General features: G+C 39.4%; 1 protein-coding gene across 1 annotated transcript in view; it reads right to left on the bottom strand.

Moving 5' to 3' along the window:
* The window catches only part of sgpp1b (sphingosine-1-phosphate phosphatase 1b), a 28,662-nt gene extending 6,760 nt beyond the window's left edge, over positions 1-21,902 (bottom strand). The window contains exons 1-2 of the mRNA XM_004554677.4: positions 20,737-21,902; positions 7,338-7,427 (exon numbers count right to left, since the gene is read on the bottom strand). Coding sequence (XP_004554734.3) covers positions 7,338-7,427; positions 20,737-21,573 — 927 coding nt within the window. The 5' untranslated portion in view covers positions 21,574-21,902. The remainder of the gene's footprint in view (positions 1-7,337; positions 7,428-20,736) is intronic.
* Between the last annotated feature and the right edge of the window lie 66 nt (positions 21,903-21,968).

Here is a 21,968-nt window from a genome sequence, read left to right as displayed (position 1 = left end):
GAACTAAAGCTTATGTTTCAGTTCGCGTTATCACCCTGCAGGATGCGTATGGCAAACTTGACACAGTACCCGAGTTTATTCAATTATGCACACTTATGGCATGTAATGAATAATCCTAATCAGATCACACTGGTTTGCAGAGTGTATATTGAACACTGCCATCAGTGGTACTTATTTTTCTCCTTTAATGTATGTTATACATTAGCATACTGTGGCTTACACGTTTGCTATCATTATGCTATTCACGAGGTCTAGTAGTAATCACGTATCTTAAACATTACAAGAATGAAAAATGGGAATCCCTCAAGTCCATTTCTGCTGACAGGCTCAGATTTCCTGGCCATTTACGCACATGCCTACAGCGAAGAGACTCCGTTGGGTACGTTGCTATAACGTGAGTGCACACACTGTAAATTAACACCTTATCATTCCTCATCTTGCTAAGCTGGGTGTGTACACTATTTACTTTTGTGATTAGTGTCTGCTTTCCCTGGAAGGAGAAATCAATGATAGCCACTGTAACTTTACACCAGTTTCCATCCACCAGCCAGACACTGGAACATTGCAGCCATCTCTGGCAGGGTCAGCCCACTCGAATGGCCGCACTGGAAGGAAACTGAGGTCCTGTTAGAGTTTAAGTATCTATTTGGCTGCTTAAGTACATGTTGTGGTACGTGTAAGCCCTGAGCTAACAGTCAGTTAGTACCCCGTGCTGAGCCACGAGCGCCAGAGCCGCAGAGCTGGCGTCAGATGGATTGTAGCCCAGCAACAACTTGTGTCCCAGCAGTTCCACTTTTGACAGATGGTTCACTATAAGGACACATTTTGCTGTGTGACCATATCAAAATGAGTCAACAGTGAGATAACCAAATGACCTCTGAGAAGGTAACTGGTGCCAGTGCCATCCCACCTTCTCTCTTAATAGCACACACGGTGAGAGGCTGGAAGCTTTCAGCCATCTGTAATTTTCTCCTCCACTGACACCAATGTGCTGCCTGAACTAAAATTGTCCAAAAAAAGGGTGTGCCCTTAATGAACAACACACTGCATGTCATTCAGTAGATGCCTTAATCTTTACAACAAAATAAAAGAGCATTAAATTGTCAGAATGGGTGGCCTAAATGTTGAAAGAACCATTAAGAACTCTCTCTGTAAAACACAACCACATGTGCCTACTGCCTGTTCACTAAATTACTGCAAATGATGTACAAGTTCAATTCACGCATCAGTAACAAGTACATGATGTAAATTAACAGCTGCAGCATTATTTCTTAATCAGTGCAACTAAAGAGAATTCCCAATAGTACGCATTACTTTCTTGTTTCATTATTAGGCTTTAAAAAATATCACAAAGTTAGTCACTGACATTGTGATTTTCTTTTTTGAATTTTAAAATACTCAATGCCGGTTTAGCTACACGTCTTTGCTCTCTCTCTGCCCACTTTCCTGTCCATCTTCACTGCATCTGTCCACTAAAGGCAAAAAATAATAATCATTTAAATTTTGAGAGAAGACACAGGGAAGCAGCTGGAGGGAAATAACAGGATGTGGGCACATACACAGTTGATCGGTATGTTTCTAAGTTTACTAAAAATAAAGTTAGTGGAGTTACATCAGACTACTGGGCATACCAACATATTAAAAGCCTCAAAATCCTATAAATAATGTGATTTGTAAGATAGCAGAAGCATAATAATAATAAAAAAATGTTGCATTTAAATATCAAAACATTACAGGGAGCTAGAAATGGCATACAGTTCTCACGAACTAGTAAACAGTTTGCAGAACACACCATGATTATCAGGGGCAGAACAGCTTTTTGTCTGCAAGCTCTTCCTGTTCAACAAAGGAGGGGGGAAGCAGTTTGATTGGGCGTGATGATTTCCAGATCTCTTTAAGTGCCCTGCAGGCCTGGCACAGCAGACCGATAATAGCTCACCAAGTATTCAAGCTCCAGTCCCTGATTCCCAACAGTGATGTGGAGCCTTCAGCCGTCGGGCTAAGTCACAAGGAGGAAATGAGCTCTGTGCCTGTGCACCAGCAGCTCGAGCATTCTCAAGAAGGTTCACGTCTTTTCTCTTGACCTGAATGTTGTGTTTCTGAGGTCACTGTTTTTCAGGCGAGTCACACCTTAAAGTTCACACCCATTTTTTCCCCGTAATCCAATCAAATCTGAATAGACAGACATGACGCACACATGTTCAGAGTCACACCAGTTTTCAATTTTCAGGGGTATCTGTACCACTGAGAAGAAACCAACTTATGTAGAAAGATGCTCTTCAGAATTTTATAAGCTGGCTAAATGAGACTGTCTCTACAGCTAAACATTAAATAACTCCCACTTTACTAAAATAGAGGGGCTTATACTGTAGCACAAGTGACGGCATAAATGTTTCTTGTTTATATTCCTCAAAGCATTATGGTTGTTAATTGCTCAAATAAAGAAAAATCATGTTCTTACATACAGACCAAAACTTTATTTTTTATTGAATATATTTTTATTGAAGGCTAAAAGAGTCTTAAAGAATCGTTGTTATCATGGAATAAAAAGAAAACCAAATAAAAAGACTGAAAAAAAAATACCGGTATCATATTTGTCCAATTCTTGTTTTCAAACAACAGGCTTGAAATTCAAAACTGGTTCAACCCTATGTAATAAAACCTCCTGTACAAAATGATGTCACCTCTAAGCTCAATGGTTTTTGAGCTCTAGGACTTTGGTGTGATAATCAAGGGATTTTTTTTTTTTAACTGTGACAAAATCACTACACACACAAGTTAAACATAAATATGGCCAAGTCAAACATTATCACTGACTCAGAGAGAAAGTTACAAGTGACAGGGTCTTTATGTGTTCTCTCAGGCTGTGCACAGCCTGCTGCGCTCTCATTTGCTGAACAGAGCAGAAGGAGAGAGATCTGCGAGTGGAGTGGGACAGCAGGACCCCCATTTACAAGGCAGTGCTGTCCATAAATATTTCAGGAGGCAATTCTTAGAAAAATCTAATTAAATCACAAAATGTAGCGGTCTGCATGCTGGAAATGAGGTGAACTGAAGCGTAATAATCCATAAGGATGTGGTTCTATATTAAAATAAGAACACCCAAACCCCAGAACTTCAAATCAATACAACAAAAGCATGACCTACTGAGCAAACAAATATTCTTACTTTTCAACTTCTCAAAATCTGAAATCCATACCCAATACTGCAAAAGTACTGTTGATATAAAAAAAAAAAAATCTATGTGACTACTACACCACACATGGCTTTATTTCAAGCTTTGTGTGAAATGGTGAAAAGCATGTGCACACCTTTCACAGATTATATGATAATGTCATTAGAAGTTGCACTGGCTGACCTGGCTAAATGTTACACAGTGCAAGTATGACATAGTTCAACTGAGGAGTTAAAATACAGATGGTGTGTCTTTATGATGTCATGGACCGCTGTACAAAGACATGGTTTCTTAAGGCTTACTTAAGGGGGAATTGGTTATTTTAAGGGACAATTAAGATCTTATAGATAAACTGACATCATTGCTTAAAGTCAACCCAGACCTGGTGTGTACTGCAACAGTTGCTATGGTTACAGACTTTTTTTTTTTTAACATATCCATGGTGAGACAGTGAGGAGAGCCAGCAGGAGTTTCTGGCTTGCTCACAAATACTTCTTAATCAAGAACAGTAAGCGGTCACGCTGCAAGAACGATGAGGACTTTAATATGAGAGACAGACAAATACATGCCATTTAAAGTATTTCACATAGTTTTCATACAAAACAATGTTAAAGCATCAAGGCCCAAGCGCCTGACTGCATAATTAGTGAATGTGCCACAGCTTGTGCTGATCAGCCCTCCCTGAAGTACTCTGTGCCACCTCTTTTGCTGCAGCTGAGCAAAACCCACACCCCACTAACCCAGCATTTACTGTTATTACTTGTTGATAAGCTGACTAAGTCTTATTGATCTCACAAGCAAAAAATATATTACTGTTTAAAGGTGCACTTTAATGTGAAGGAGTCTAGCTTTAATTTATGAGCTATTTTTTACCCATTTATTCTTAATATAGGGCCACTGGTCCTTTATTTATGTAGGCAAAATGACAAATTTGTCTCACAGGGCTACTGAGAGAAATTTAGTACGTGGATATCAATGTAATACAGGAAAACAGCAGATTCTTTTGCTTTGGAAATCACAAAAACTTCTCTATTTAACAGTTTCATGTGATCTTTTGAGAACTCATTAAGTAATGTGGGACCCATGAGGGAGTGTTTTTCCTTGTCTTTATTTAAATGAATGCTCACTATTTTGACAAATCACATATAAACGTTGAATCAGTCCTGGATGTTTTTCTTTTAATTTTTTTTTTTTTTTTAATGACAGCTTTTTTCTTGAAAAACTCTAATAAGCTCCTTGGGGCATAACTGCTGCTCCTCAAGCAGCTGTGATTTTGAAGGCTGATTGTTGTCGCTCTGCTTAAATGTCAGGATCAATCGTCTCAGCACGCTCATTTCGACTGAACTGTAATCTGACTGACTGCTAAATTAATCATCTTAAACACCTTTCTAGGTCAGCTCTTGTCTATTTGTGGAGAAAACTGGACCTTTTTGTTTGACATGCAGCAGAGATATGAAACCATGTGAGCAGGCAGATGTGCATGTGGTTTTCACAGCGATACCACCTGTGGGCACTCACAGAAAGCTCTTAAAGGTCTCTGATGTGGAATTACTTTCTGAGTTTGTTTGGGAAGATGGTCAGCGTGCTGTAATGTCTGCTGGTCTCACACCACCATCCATCACTGATACAGTCATGACCACGGAGAATGTTCCCTCTGCAACAGACAGCCCAACCCCACAAGTGCACCAAGACTGACATCGTTTACCAGTGAGATTCACCCCCGTACAGACTACCAGACATCTGACCAAAACATCTGTGGTGACTCTTGAGGATTTTTTCACCACAGAAGTATTGATGTGTTTCTTAAAAATAAATCCATGAAAACATCTGGCATTCAAGCCGAGTCTGACTTCTTAAGCCAGAGTTCATGATTTTCTAATATATATGTATGAACTGCAAAAGGAACTTGATTCAGACTGACTCAGGATTGAATTCTATACCAGTCAGCACATACTGCTGGAGCTACAAGTAAGTATCTCCAGCTGGTTGATTTCATTTCCCCCCCATCTCTTGCAACCTATAGGACTTTGAGAAAACTTCTAATGCTGTAGGGAACCTGAGGTATACACACCTCTGTGGTGATAGATTTGTTATGACTGTACTCCGTTAACGTGAGAGCAGATAAAAGAAGCAGGGGCAAGTTTTTGCAGGCAAAAACATCAAGTGTTCCACTACTAATTCTCGCTGATGGTATATACAGGCCTAAGCATGCTCATGACAGAATCACTGGTCCAGGTTAGCTGAAAGGCATGGTTAGTACAGGTAGGCTCTAAACCAGGGAGTGGATAAGGGACCACATGAAAAACTGGGACTGTTGATAAGCTGAACTTAAATCTGCACAATATTAATTTTGTCTGGTGTTGAAGTTGGCTCCTTTGCCATCTTTGTTGCCTGACTCTTGACCTTTAAATCTATCTACTCCACCAGTGTGCTGATTCATGTGGCACCTTGGCAGAATTGAGCAGACAGTTAATCATGAGTGGGACTAACACTGTTGTCAAATTGTGTGCCAGTGCCAAGGAGCAGTAATAACAAACAGAAAATGAGAGAATGAGAAGTGAAATAATAACAGCAATAGCGACAACATCTACTGGCCTGCATTTTTAATATTGCGGTGTGTTTCACTTCCTCACTGTATTTGGTTAGTTTGGAAGCAGTGTCAGACTGAAGATTCAACAATGCAAGGAGTTGACAACTATGTCTGATATGAAACAACCATTACTGTTCATTTGATGACTTATTGTGAACATCACAGTTTGGTATATGTGAGGAGATGCACTTCCATAACTATGAACTCCACAAACAGCACAGAACTGCAGTGGTTCACCTACCTTCTTGTTGTTACCTTTAGCTGCCTTCTCAACATTTTAACACAGGAAAGCTACTGTTTGGACTAAAGTTCAGAATACACCTCCTGCTTAACATCAGCAGCTCGAGAGGTTTCCTGTTCCTGAGCCTAGCTGTTAATCACAGTATAAAACAAAGACATTTTCAAGTTCCCATCCACTCAAAATCATGTTTCCATTATTGTTCCTTCCCTTGCAGTTGGACTGATGTATGTGCAGTGAACCTGTTCTCCTCTTTTCTAAGCTCACCTTAGATCTGAGGTTAACACAGGAACAAAAAAGCAGGATTTTGAAATGTCACTAGTCCATCCTCCAAGTGTGACATTTAAATATTTATTGGTCCCAAAAGTTTTAAAAAGAGAAAGAAAACAGCATACCTTTTTGTTAAAGTGCACAGAGACTTGAACAACCACTATTACACAATGACAACTAAAAGTGAACTAGAACAGACAACTTGTTAAATGGTAACTTATTAAAAAAATAAAACAATTACACATATCTTTCTTGTCTTAAAAACATATTCTTCTTTGTTTTTATTGCCAAATGGGAGTGCGTCATACACTACTATCCCAAAGGAGCAATAACACAGTCAATTATTTGCCAGCCGTTGCTGAATTGCTGAACCGGTAAATGGTCTGTGGTGCTGTCAGACTAGTGATCACTGTACAAACATATAAAATATAAACAAATAAATGCATCCAAAGCCAAAAACTACAACAGCCTTTAAAAAGTGTTGAAATACATTTTCTTTCTCAATAAAGATCCTCTGGTAAATGACGCTAGCATATCACAACTATGGACAGCTGTCTGAGAGAGGGTTGACCCTTTGAAGAAAGGTCAGATTGTTGGTAGTAAAAGTTAAACAATATTGCTGTGTGAAAGGCCTACCCTTCACAGGTTCTTATATTAAAAACGAATTGACACCAAACTACTTTAGCTTGGTAAATAGCACCAAAAACGTAAGACAGAAAGTGCTGGAGTTCTTACTCTAAAAGGTAAGAACTCATTACTTCTTCAAAAAATAATGTATTACTTTACTTATTTACTCCTCTTAGTTACTTACTTACTCCTTCATTATACTCCTCATAACCATACATTTGCATTACTCTGCAAGCATGCCCTGAGATGACGACTTCTCACAGTTAACAGTTAACCTTAACTACGTGCCCACACACTGGTACAAATCACTACTGTTGCTGTTCATCCAACAGACCTGCTATGATGTTTAAAAACACAAGATGATATTAAACATGTCCTTCGTTTGGCAAGACTACAAGTCTGTGTTTGTGTGTGTGTAAGACATCGATCACACTCACCAGCACCGAATGCATTCCCATGTAGATTCGGCTGGAACAAACCAGCAGACACCAGCAGAGAGCCAAGATGAATCCCAGTGTGGATGGGTACTGTGGAGGTGAAAGGAAAAAAGTTTAAAGACATCTAAAAAGCCTAAAAAAACTGAATTTATGATGGTGAAACACAGAAGCAAATAAATCTTCACATATACATACATATACATGTTTAATATTTTTACTTTACAATAACAACTAATTATGCATGACACAATGTTTAAGGCATGTAGTGCAAAATACAAATAAAAAAAACAAAGTGTATTCTGAACTGCACTGCGTGAGCATGCTTTGCTTTACATCAAAAAGTGCACTACTGTATCTGTCAGTGAGTCACTGTATCAAAGCTAACCTATCAAATTTGTGTTTATTGTTCTGTATTTGCATGTCAACAAAAGAACTCATGTCGTGGGAGCAGAATTTCATCCAGAACTTGTTCAGTTTGCAGCTTATAATGAGCCTTAAAATGTTTCTGTGATGTAGTGGATATGATTATCTGCTAATGTGTACCAGACTCAAATGTCCTCATAAATGTTTCAGTAATTTTGCCACTTCCTTATCAGATGCTCCTGGCCTGCAGCATTGAGAGGAGGGAGCCAAGGCGTGTTTACTTGTATAACACCTTTGAACAACACAAAATAACAGCCTTATGTAAGGCATAAAATATAAAAGAAACACATAGAAATTTGAATACAGATGAATAGGATTTGAAAAAAGGAAAAGAAAAAAAATACCTAATGGCAACTACCAACTAGCTAAAGTATCTATCGGACATTTAAAAAATATATATATGTAGATATATATTTATGTTTAAGCAATTTGAATGTCAACGAAGTTTATGGTACAATCTTGGTTGCCTACCATAAAGATGTAATTATGTCCAAAGTCAAAGGGCTGTTTTCTGTTGTTCCACCTGAATCAGCATTGAGGTATCGCTTGCTAATTTTAATTTCCGGAAGTTATGTTTGTAGGTGCAGTTCTATGTACATCACTAAATTTCTATTAATTTACTAATAAATACCAATTCAGTACATTTATATTCCAGTATGTACTTATTTGTAATACAAAGTTAGGAAAGCACTGTTTAAGTTGGGCCTTATGGTACCTTGCAGAGAAAAGAATGATTACAAGTCTTTCCTCGCAGTGAGGCATCCAGCTTTTTCATTTGATGCTGGTTTTGGGTCAGTATTTGGTATTAGAAGTTACCCGAAGCCTAACTGGATCAGAGCATCCACAGATTCAGCATGCAGAAAGACTGAGAAAAGACACAATGAGTGACAGTTTGACTGGAAGAGAAGGCAGAGGATACAGTGAGCTGCTGAGGTTTGCACACTTGCTAAAAACCTTTTGCGTTGCTTGCTGTGGATACTCTGAGTTCAGATGGCTCATATTTCCTCTCTCAGAACAGAATTACAGTACTAATCCCACAACATCACAGCATCTCCCAGCACTGTGGCCTTCAGGGGAAAATGAATCATGAGAGCTACCTGATGGTGCTTGGTGAAGGCTGATTAAACAGAGATAAGATACTGATTTATGGGGTGACACACTTGACACCAATTTCCAGTGAATAATCCTGTGATACTGCAAACAGTTGCTCACTGCAGATGAGGCAGAAACCTTACTAAATATACAGCTATGAGACAGCTGGCTTAAACACATTCTAACAAACCTGAAAGAGCTTTTATCAGGGTTTTGTTGCATTTCTTGGGCTTTTTTTTTTTAATGACTGGCACCAGTGTGAAATTCTGGGTCATGGCACGTAACAGAGACTGATAGTAAAAATACATTTTACTCCAACTTTCTCCATTTAAAATTTATGGAACCAACTGTTTTTGTAATAAAAGATATGATTTGTTCCTAAAAGTGTAGCTACTGCAGACAAACCACAGCTAACCACAGCAGCACCTTTATTCAAACGTATGCTCTCACTGCAAAGTAGGGCTGCCACAAACGATTATTTTGATAGTCGACTAGTCACCGATTATTTTTGCGATTAGTCGACTAATCAGATCATCATCCATTGGAGGTACAGCGTACAGCTTATTGCACCAGCAGCATCTGGTCTTATATAACTATCATTAGCTTACAGCTTGAAGTGTTTGTGCTAACTAAAAATAAAGACAAGATGGCAGTTTATTAATTTTTAATGAAATTTGCAGATTGTTTCGGTGAAGTTTAATAAACTCCTTGCTTTCTAAAATATAACAGGACACCGGAGTATATTCTCCAGCGTCTCACACTTCTGATAATCAGCTGTCTGCTTGACAGTTTTAGCTGTGCAAAAACTATAACTTTAATCTCAGCCAAACCGATTTACTCAGGAACAAATAAAATACTAAAGAAAGCCAAACAATAACATTTTTACGTTATCTAAGTGACTTATATATATGTTTAACCTGACTAGTGAAAGACGGCGGTGGGTTTGAAAACGATTTGCCGGGAGTCCGGTGTTCTCACGGCTCTAGTTAGCCTTGCCCCCGCCTAGCTAACGAGCTAGTGGGTAACAGACGTCTCCGAAAACGTCGGAGCGCTTTTGAAAATACGTGGTGTCTTGATAAACTGAGCAGATATTTGAGGTTTACACAGCTACATTCTCGCCTGAAAATATGTTAAATGTTTATTTTGTGACCCAGAAAGAATAATAAGAGTAAAGTTAAAACTAACTAGCTGCCGCCATTGTTGACAACTGCGCTGGGCTGCGCTATGAATTCTGGGACACAGCTTCTTCTTCTTCGGGGTTTAACGGCAGCTGGCATCCTTGTACATGCAGTGCTGCCATCTTCTGTTTCAGTCCGTTATTACACTCTTAAATCCTACTACTCATTCCTGCGTCCTTTGTGATCTTACAAAGCTTCAAACGATGCGTCGACTATTAAATTAGTCGTCGACGATTTTAATAGTCGACATAATCGTGACTAGTCGACTAATCGTGGCAGCCCTACTGCAAAGTATCATATGCATATATTTGTGTATATAATTGCGGTTCATCCCTATCTTTAGTGGGGTTTTTAATTTCCACGTAGGCTGTCAGAGGGCACAAGTTACTGTGTTTTTGATTATTTTTCATGACAACAGTATACTAACTAAACTTAAAGGCTAACCCTGCACACTAGAGATCAGTGGGTTTAAAATGAACCAAATGGCACACTAAAGCAAACCTTCTACTCACACTTATGACATTTGTGGAAACCAAGCAGGACTTATTTTTGTTATGCAGTGAACTTCACTAGCATCTAAATCATTGCTCTTAGTTTCCTCAGTCACGGTAGATAAAAATGGGAACCTCCTTGTGACCAGGAAACATCAGTGGTTGCCCGGTGATTGCACTGAATTCCTTTGCATTCAGCGACTGACAGCAAATAGTTGCAGTGACCAAGTGGTTTCCCAGAGGTTGAGCATGTAACACCCTCAAACACTTCTGAACTCAAGGCACTTGGACAAGCTACTAGGTTGGACACAACCTGTGTCCAAATTCAATTTATAAACACAGACATATTGCCAACTAATGCAACTGCAATTAATGTGAGTCAGTCTGGGTGATTGATGAGCGCAGCTCATCTGCAATGGGTCTCTCTGCAATAGGGGACTCGACTTAACAAGGCTGCCATCTGGTTGTACTCTGGTTACATTCCTATATATAAACAAGATTTCCAAGCAACTGTCATTTTGCACTTAAATCAATTACGTCAGTATTTATGGAGCAATTTCTGTTTCAGCTCTATGAGGTTCTTATTTGACTGAAAGTATTTTAATGTAAATATCTGTATGTAAACAGCAATTGATTTGCAACAGCTTTGTGGTTTTTGCCTATTTATCACACTTAATTGTAGTATTAACTTCAACTGATTCGATCATAAACTGACAGTAGATTCTTACTGCTCCTTCATGCACCAAAGCTGCAAAGAACTGACTTTGACTGTCTACAGATCTGGTTCCCATCTTTAAAGCAAATATTTAAATGGCAACAAGACTCAAGTTCATTGCACACTGTCACAATAATTTTGGATGTGTTCTGGTTTCCAAACACTGTTTTCTTTAGTGTTAACGGTGCACTGCTGCTGATACTCTATGCAGTAAGCAAAATGTAACTGAACTGAATAGTCATAGGTGGCAACATTGGTGACAATATCTCATCCAGCTTCAAATCAGAGCTGGACTAATGCCAATCTACTAATCCAGTATTTGGATGGATATTAGTCCAGTTCTGACTTGAGAAATACTACATCAGTAGATCCATAATTGTCAACATGCTACATTAGGATGCAGAACATTATACATTATAAACATATCAAAAACACCAAACACCTGCCTAACAGACACTGGAATTATATTTTAGCCATCCACATTCAGAGTGAGCAGTAGGCATCTTTCTTGAGGACAAAGTACAATATTGCACCAGAAAGGCGACTCTTTAAAGCATATCCTACATTTAGCAAGACTCCCGCGAGACTCTTCTACAGGTGTCTTTTTAACCAGTGAGTTTTCAATTATAAACTCTAAGACCTTTTTCAAGAATGGGGTCAGCGGAGAGGGAGGTTCTGGTTGAAAAATAAAGCGCCTTTATGTGTGTGGATTAGCTGTGAAGCCAAGTCAGATGCAGGAGCCTGACACACAGATTGACACTGAGACTGAGAAAAATCAGCTGAACTTCATGAGGGGGGCGGGGGCTGTGAGGACACCATCAAACACCGTTCTCTGGCTGCCCGTAAACACAAAACGTGTCTCTGGTTCATGTCTGCATATCCACTCTGGCCTCGTGTCTGTGACCACAGCAGTGGTGTGGCGGTTGCCTCATGTAAAGCTTTATGGACATGGTGAGCTTTCTTCTGTGGGTTGTGGTTCCCTGCACACTGCTTGCTGAGCCTCAGTGCTGAGTTTTCTCAGTATTCTCCCACATGACATATACTGTAAATATATAGGTCTACACACACACACACACACACACACACACACACACACACACACACACACACACACACACACACACACACACACACACACACACACACATCCAAAACACACAGTTCCCAAGGTGTGCTGTGTTTGACTTAGAATAGTGCCAAGATGTAAACTGAACTGAGTGGAGGCTATGCACAAACCAAAGTTGTGAATGACATTCTCATGTTTGAACTATAACACCGCACTGTAGGACAGCCCTGACCTGATTAGTGATAATACGATTTATAGTGTTTAGTGTGGTTGCTAGAAACTGCAGCTTGAAACATTTGCAGTTCAAAGTGTCAACCAGAAAAACAAAGGCTTTAACAATGTGAGCTGCTGATCTGTTAAAGGAGATTTGGAATCTTTTGAAAGAAACTATTGTTTTAGTTGCTCCCTTTTCATTTCTGACATATCAGACATAGTCCACGCTCAACTGATTACCTGATTTAGGAGCATCTATTTAACATATTTACATGACACATTTCTGAGGTGATGTCAGTCAGTAAAGGCACTTATACTCAAGTAGTTGCTAGATACTCTGAAAACCATACCTTTGGGTAACGCACTTTTGGGTTGAATACGATCCAAATAACATTTCAGAGATGGACAATGTCGAAGCGCAGGGTTCAGGTTAATATTGGAGAGAAAGACCTACAAGCTGGAAAAGGCTCGGCCACACCTTTGTATAAGCATAAACAATAAAAAAATGGACAGACTCACTGATAGGGAAAACATTAAACAGTAATAAACAAAGAAACAGTTACAGGCACTCCTCACTTTTATTATCAGTCAATCTTCCAATTCACTAAATCATAAACTCTTTCATCTATAAAATGATTCTCTCCTTTACTCCATTATTCATTTCATAAAAAACACTAAAACTAGTGAAAAGGCCCTTCTGCATTTTAAAGTTATGCGTTCTCATCAGAGTAAAAGAAAAGAATATTTCATCAATTTATCAGCCGTTTACCAACATAATTACAGTTTAATCAACTACATTGGGCAACTAAGCATCATCTAAAGCCTGAAGACTTCCAACTTACATTTATAGTCTCACTGGACACTTTGTTCCACACACCTGTTCAGCTGATTTTTAAATGCAAAAATCAAATTAGCCAATCACATTTCTACAACTCACTGCATCTAGGAACACAAACATGGTCAAGACAACCTGCTGAACCTGATCAGAAGGGGGAAGAAATGTCCTGTATTTATATAGCGCTTTACTAGTCCCTAAGGACCCCAAAGCGCTTTACATATCCAGTCATCCACCCATTCGCAGCAGATGGCTGCCCCTCCCTGAGCCTGGTTCTGCCGGAGGTTTCTTCCTGTTAAAAGGGAGTTTTTCCTTCCCACTGTCGCCAAAGTGCTTGCTCATAGGGGGTCATATGATTCTTGGGTTTTTCTCTGTATCTATTAAGCGCCTTGAGGCGACTTTTGTTGTGATTTGGCGCTATATAAATAAAATTGAATTGAATTGAATTCACACACATTCACACACAAGAAAGGTGATTTAAGTGATTTTGAACAATGGCATAGTTGTTGGTGCCAGATGGCCTGGTGTGATCTGCAGACATCAACCGCCGCTTGGGTTTAGAGAACAGTCGAGAGTGCTTCAACTGATAAGAAGGATTGTGTCATTATAAGGAGTCATAATGACAGCATCAATATAAAGACTCACAAATGTCAGAAAACTACTGGAGAGATTGCAGAAACTATCAGGAATTGATGTAAGTGAAAGTAGTAGAAAAACACAAGGGACAAATATGTTTATGTTATGTGTCCCAGTTGAAAAAGCCTACAAGTCTTTCTCTTCATGCGTTTCTTCTTCCTCTCATCAGGAGTAGTGCTGTTTTGTTTTCGTTTGTGCCACACAGAAGGCCCCACAATCGATGAATCAGCACTATCAATCATATCATAATATATTTACGTGGCCAGTGAGCCCAGTATCAATTCTTACACCAAGTTTAAACAATTATAGTTCAAACCTGGTGATCATAATAAAATAATAAATACTTTTAATAAATAAATAAATGTATTATTTTATAATAAAAACATTATTATAAAAAAATAATAATTTTCAAAAAGATCATTGATACAGTTTATTAATTTCATTTGGTGAATAGCATTCCTTGTTTGATTTGTTTATTCCCTGACTTCCTGTCATTTTCCAAAAAGTGCAAAACAGCTTGTAAAGCTCAAGCTGCAGTTAGGAAATGCTATACTGTTAAACTCATTCATGCTGGCAGGAAAAGCTGCAATGCTCCCACCTTATGTTCCTGCTTGAAGACGGAAGTCTCACACAAAGCCTGTTGTTTGTGTTCTGAATCAACTGGACAACATCACAAAACTTGCTAACAGCCATTCACTAACTTCTGTAGTATATGCAGCACTCTTTTTCCACGGCTAATATTATAGCCTATTACAAATTCCACCATCAAACTACTTTGTTTCCCTCTTTAGCCTTCTATATACCCTTCAGTCATCCTCCTCCTTGCACTTTACTGTATTAATCCCCTCTCCGTGTCTCTAAACACTTCAGGGCTTTCTCTGTTTCGTGCCCTCTAGTCTAATTTTACTTAATCTCCTCTCATTCACTAGCTAATCTTTTCTCTTCTTCCTCGGCTCAACCTCATTCTCTTCTCTTCTCAAACTGCTTCTGTCCATTTCTTCATCAACTCCTTCAACTTTAATCTACAGTATCTTCCATAGCCCGACATCTGACTCGAGTTACTGTCTGAGCAGGAGGAGGGTGTCGGGATGGGAGGACTGAATGGCTGCGGTCCATCTAAATCCAAACATTCCTGCTCTGCTCAGACAAGTCGATCAGGGAAGCAGAAGGAAACTTCACAGAGAGGCTAGCAGCAAAGAACAACTGGAGGGATGCATGGGATAATGGTATTAACAACAACTCTGAATTGCAGAAACAAGCTATAAACCTTTGGGGCTTATTTTCCATAGTTTCTTTTTCCTTTTTAAACAGATTTCTGTAAAGTGATGACACCACCAAACGTCAGAGACAAGCCGATGCTCTTAATGAATCACAAGTCACACTACACAACAGGGGAAATTACAGTAGCTGATTAGCTGGAAAATGACAAGATCTGTCTATATTAAGCTAGATTTTCTTGCTGTGTGATTAAGCGCCTGAAAATGTAACCAGATTTTTTTGTGGCTAAAATAGCAAAACTAACATGGCCAGACAGCTGGTGCCACCAGATGTCAAAACATCTAAAAGATGACAGCTTTGGACTTCACTTGACGTTCTGTAACACACACCAGACACACGACACAAACATTAGTGTGAAAAAATTCTTCTTCATACACCAACTGAGAACCAGCTTGCATAATTTTCAGAAATTTACAAGCCTGGAAAATTTCAGTGTTCGGCCTTTTAAACCCCCAGTTAAGGGAACACTGAGGAGAAAACAAATACATGAATCTGATTCAAAAAGTGAGACAGAGGTCAACATCTTATCTGGTGTTGCACACACGCGAGTCAGCGGTTTGTATTGTTTGGTGCTGAATAGAGTTTGGCTTGTTCAGAGCGTGTAGTGTGAAAGAAGTTTTTCAAACTTCTTACACGTTTCAAATTTAGGCTGTCAAACACAAAGAGAGCTGTAGTGACAATAAAGATAAAAGCAGAGTCCCAGACACTAAATCAGTCTTATCTCAGTTGTTCACTGGAAGGTCAAGGGGCCAGCTCTCCTGCTCCGGCTCAGACAGAGAGGCTGAGTGTACTAACTCTGCTGTGATTTCAACCTCAAAAGACAGCAATCCCAATCCCACCTATTTCACTTTACAAATCTTCACATTTCTCTCTGTAAATGACCCACACCACAGAATATACTGTCCAAGGTTTGTGGTTAATGATTATTTTCATTATCAGTTAGGCTGCTGATTATTTTCTCAATTATTTCATCTATAAAATGTCAGCAAAAAGTTTTTCAGGTCACATCTTCAGATTTTTTAACCTACAGTCCAAACCAAAACTTTCAGTTTAGCGTCACATATGACAAAGAAAATCCTCACTGACCACAGCCAGAGTAGGATTTAGTGACGAGTCCGTGCAGAGCAGTTCCCTTGAGCAATACTGCCTTAGACATGCAGTTAAATGTAGATAAGCAGTCCTGCAATCAGCAAGAACCACTTCAGATAAATGTACTTCATCCTGTCATTTCACCTTGGTAAATATAGTGTGCAGCAGAGCTAATGGTGAGAGTTTTTCATATACACTGGTATTTTTGTTTATATTAATAAAACAGAAGAGCTCATCTTTGTAACATGTAGATAACCACTGTCAGCAAAAAACAGCTCTCGGTAATCAAAAAGCAGGCTATGCAAATCAACCTATCATATCCTGTTCACTGGAATAGGCAGATGTCTTTAGCAAGAACCACTTCAGATAAATGTACTTCATCCTGTCATTTCACCTTTATGTCCTATGTTAATAGTTAATCATTTGAGAACAACAACAACTAGTATACTTATAGAAAATCAGCAGCAGCTATAGATATATCATTCAGAGATTAATCAGCTGTTCAAAGGATTCTTTAGTCTTGTTTTGTTGATCGGCTCATTAGATAATTGCTCAGTGGTAATTGCACTTGACTTTCAGGTTACACTTTTTCATATTTATCGGAGAACCATAAAAAAAAGTTTAAAAAAGTAGAAATTAGAAAAGTTTCTGTCGCTAACAAAAATGCCTGCTAAAATCTTGTCGAGTGTCTTTTCTCTTTTTTTTAAATGAATCAAACAGTCGTCCCACAGCTTGTCGAGCATGTTCCTCACTGTGTGGATGCACAGTAAGACAACAGAAGTGGACTCACAGACTGAGGTTTTGTTTTGTTTTTTTACAGACTGGACAGAATGTGGTGTTGTTCCTCCAGGCTGAATAGGAGGAGATGAAGGAAACAATAACAGAAATGGCTTGTTAAAACAGAATTTCAGCATTAATGTTATTCGAATGATTTTGGAGCATTTTAAAATGTTTTTAAAATTTTAACAATGCCAAAAAACAGAAAGCTGAATATGGGCTTTCAGCTAATTATCATCAGTTGTGTAACTACTGATCTGCATAACTGATGCTGCTGACAAGGGACTTACATTATCACGTTACCTTTTGCCAACTTCCTCACTTTTGCAATAATCATTTAAGTATTAAAACGATTATTCCAAAGTCACAGAATTGTTAAAAGACTATTAACAGTCACAGAATTTCCCAAAATCCAAGATGGGCAATTCTAAAACATTAGCTGCTTATTTTATCCAACCAGCAGAGTAATATCAGAGAAAATTAACAAATATCACGTCATCAAAACTGGTAATGGGCTTTCTGGGCTTTCTTTTTAGCTGTGTTTGGAGTGTTCTCCTCCATAGGGCAGTCAATTGTAGTCAGGCTTTCAGTCTTTGCTGTAACTATAGCAAGCATGATTTCATGCAGTAAATTACCCAGTCAAGAGTCAGCTTTTGTCTTCATGCAGCTTCCATAGTCACCCCACAGCTGCTGTCACTATATCCACTGACCCAACAGCTCATTAATTGTTAATGATGGCACTTCAGAAGACTGACTTCAGAGGGCAAAGTCTCAGTGACATTGTAGAAAAGACTGCCACGTGGTCAAATGGGTTGCGAATAGCAAAAGGGTGCATGGTCAGGTGATTACATGGAGGATCATAGGTCTGACATCAAATTACAGACATGTATAAAATAAGGACATAGCTCCCAGGTCTAGAAAGTGAAGCTAATGGCAAATAGGGCTGCTCAATTAATCGAATTTTAATCACGATTACGATCTGGGCTTTCAACGATCATTAAAAATGACTGAGCCGATTATTAGCCCCTCCCTCATGCTTTACTCTCGCGCTGCTCCATGTGGCAAATCAAGCGCACTGCTCTGCATTTCGAACACGCGTCACAACAATTAAGAGGACCCGAGGGAAGCTCGGAAAGCTAAGCAGAAGTTATTTGGAGAGGAGTGGACTGCCATTGGTTGAAAAGAGAGGTAAAAAAAAAAAACTTAAGTGGTGTGGAAACATTATGGGTTCGCGGAGTCAGACGTGGATCAAGTAGACACAGTGTGTAAACTTTGCTATGGTGTCGTAGCTGCACCACAGAGCAACACTGCAAAGTTCACATTTTTCATTTATTTCTTATATTGCAAACATTTGCACTGTTATCAGTATTTGCACACTATTTTATATTATTTTTTAAAGTCATTATTCAATACATTGTTATTGTTAAACCTTTAAAGCCGGTCAGAGCAGCATGCTCGTTTTGTGTAACTATTTTTAAATCCCTGTAGAACCTGAACACTAAGCTAGCACAATAAATTTTTTTCCATATGAAACCAGAGGAGTTGTACTTACTTCTTATGCCATCAGCTTGTCCTCGGTCACGGTTTCCTTCCACATATAGCTTTGCAAAAATTGCATAAAAAGAGCTTGCAGGAACAAAAACATAATATTCCAGAAACACGCTTTGCCGATCCGATCAGCTGTTCTTAACACTTCCCACATTGAAAAAGACATCAACGTGAACTTTTGCGGAAAATTTAGTTTTTTACTTGTAGGCCTTAGAACTCGAATTGCACTGCTGGAAATAGTTTATTTTGATGCACATGCACATTCTTTGCAAATTTGCATCATAGGATTGTTTTTTTGTTTTTCCTGCAGTATATAAAAATTGCTGTATCTCCAAAAATAAAACTATGAAGACACTCAAAATAAATTTCCTGTTGTTGTAAACTATTTTTTGCAACTTTTTTGTATTTAAAGTTTTGAGGGATAAACCTCTTAAATTTCTCCAAGTAGAAATATATGTAAAAACAAAAACGATTTTCAATTTTTTTGTAGTTTATTGCACTTTTTTGCAATTAATGTAGTTACTATGGACTTAATGCATACACATTATTAAAATATGGGCTATAACAGTTGTATTGATGTATAGCAACTTGAAATGCTCCCACAAATGGCACTACAGCATGTAAAAAAATAATATAAGCTCTGGCGGACGAAATAAATATCGTCAAATAATCGTGATCTCAATTTCAGTGAAAATAATCGTGATTATCATTTTTGCCATAATCGAGCAGCCCTAATGGCAAAGTGCCTTCAACATGCATTCAATGTGTTAGACAGGTGGGGGCTTTGTGGTAGTAAAAAGAAATCTGATTGAACAGAAATCTATGGGGAGATGGCTTTCAACGCTCATGATCTAGACCTTTAGTAAACATATTCTTGATGTGTTTATGAGCTCCACTGCTAGTTTTAGTTCTTACGGAGTACAATATTATGTCCATTTTGACAATTATGGTGCCCATTCGAGTCAAAAGGAACTAAGCGCTGTATACTTTAGGGTACGCCTATCTTATAATTGACAATTTGCTAAAATATGAGCATGCTGCGTCTCAGTTTCAGCTGAATTGCTGGTTTTGCAGGTTAAACTTAACTGTGGACAATTTTCACTATTTCCTAAACTTGGACCCAACTAATGGAATAAATCCACAAATTTGGGCTCATTACATACACATCGGTATTTGTACGTATGTGGTAAAAAACAAAATGCCAGCGGGAGTATCTGAAGCTCTGCTATTTTGCCATGATCTCACAACTTAGAATATGATATGATCCAGTGTCTTCATTGTAAATTCTTAGTTTGTGAAACACTTTGCTGCTTTAAATACTACATAAATCCATTTTCTTCTGCTTATCCAAGTTTATCCGATCCCTGCTGAGGCAACAGGCAGGGTACACCCTGGATAGTTTGGCAGTTTGTCACAGGGCTAACACAGAGAGACAAAATATACAACCCCACTGCCTGCATGTGTTTGGACTGTGGGAGGAACTGGGAGTTTCTGGAGGGAAAGCAAGTAATTAATAATAGTTTAGATTTGAGTAAAGCTGTTGCACTGTAGTGCAAATAAAAATATATTAATAAACAGTATATAAAAAATTTGAATGTATATAATTAAAAAAATTAAATGTTGGTAATCAAGTAATAAGCAGATATGTTGTATAATTTAACAAAAGCTACAGAAATGAAATTGTTTTTTCATCTTCTTTTGACACAAAACTCCTTTTAATAAAATATTAGATATATTACGCCTGTAAAGAGTCGTGTCTGCAGCTGGTGTGCGTGCAGTTTCCACGGTTGCAACAGAGTACATTAAATGAGGGGTGAAGATTCGATTTTACCCACGTGGCAGAGTTTCTGTCACTCCACCTGCGTTTCCTGTGCTCTCAAATGAACCCTAACGATTTCACTTGCGTATAAGGAAAATATGCTGTCAAAATATTTTAAAATATGACAAAGCCAACTTCCTTCGTCTTTTTCACTGAAATTAAGAGGAAGTGGCTCCAAACAACTTCTCTTATATCCAACGGCGTGACATCCAGTTTGTGTGTGTGAAAAGGGACTTTACCTCCCAACGGCCGTAGGTCATGAAGTACAGGGCGAAGGGGATGGCTGTGCCGGACATGGCGTGCGTGGACGGCATGCTGTACTCGGAGTTGTAAAACACCTCCACTTTGACCACAGGCGGTGAGGCCGGTCGGGACCAGCCGAGCACATCCTTGGTACACTGTCCCAGGTACATGACCCAGACCCACACCATGATCAGTCGCCTGCTGACGAAGGCTTCCACGTTCCACGTTATGAATGGGAAGAAAATGATGTAGAAAGTCTCGTTTCCCAGCTCGGTTCCGAAAGTGAAGAGATAGTACAAGAAGCGGTTGTTGATCAGGAACTCCTGCCCGCCGTCGCCCGTTAGAGAATTCTTGCGGAGTGGCTTTACCTTGCTGCTTCCTGGGGGACCCAAGATTCCTCCGACCTGGCTCTCCTCACAATTGGCTGCCCGGGATAAATCTTGCGCGGACCCGCTGCGGACGCCCGGTCCCGCGAGGCTGCTGCCCACACCAACCCTCTCTCCCCCGGCGGTCGCCGCAGACACCGCTGTCCCGTTCTGTGACGGGGTTTCACCTTCATCTTTAAAATTTTTAGCAACGTTAGAGTCCGCAATCCTTCTCCGAAGCTTCGCTGACGCCGTTTGCATTTTCTCTCCTTCCCCAGCTCCCACATTGGACAAGTTTTCTCCGGCGACGCGATGATGACAAGCGCCGTTGTTGTGCGAGTGAGCCCGGTCCGCTACCTTGCTGCTGCTGGTGGTCGTAAACGTGCCCCGTACCCCGCAAATGTTCTGAAAGCGGGCGACAAGGTGAGGATCCTGGAGGCAGTGGCATAGCTCTTTCATTTTCTCCATGTTTTAATTCCCTCTGACGACTCCGAAGTAGCCGAAGAAACGCGTACTCCGTTACTTTCTCCGAACTGTGGATGCTAGCTCCCGGCTAACGTTAGCGAGCTAACCCGTACATTATGGCAGAGCGGCACTCAAAGGTGAACCCTTGAAGCATTTGCAAACGGTAGAAAAATATGACAACAACTTGAGTCGTTTTAAAATAAGAAATTCCGTTTTCAGTTGAACCGTATCGGATATAAAGAACCGGAGGGCTCCTGCCGTTTGTCTGAGCCTGGATGCGATAAACGTTCCGCTATGTGCAACTGTCAGATACACGAGAGGTCCGTGGAACGCGCCTTCCCCGTTGCCTTCAGGTGCTGCATGAAATGTCACAATTCTTTCCCCAGTCAACTTCAGAA

Source organism: Maylandia zebra, linkage group LG19 (assembly GCF_041146795.1).
Source record: "Maylandia zebra isolate NMK-2024a linkage group LG19, Mzebra_GT3a, whole genome shotgun sequence".
NCBI lineage: Eukaryota > Metazoa > Chordata > Actinopteri > Cichliformes > Cichlidae > Maylandia > Maylandia zebra.
This window is presented reverse-complemented; position numbering and strand designations above follow the sequence as displayed.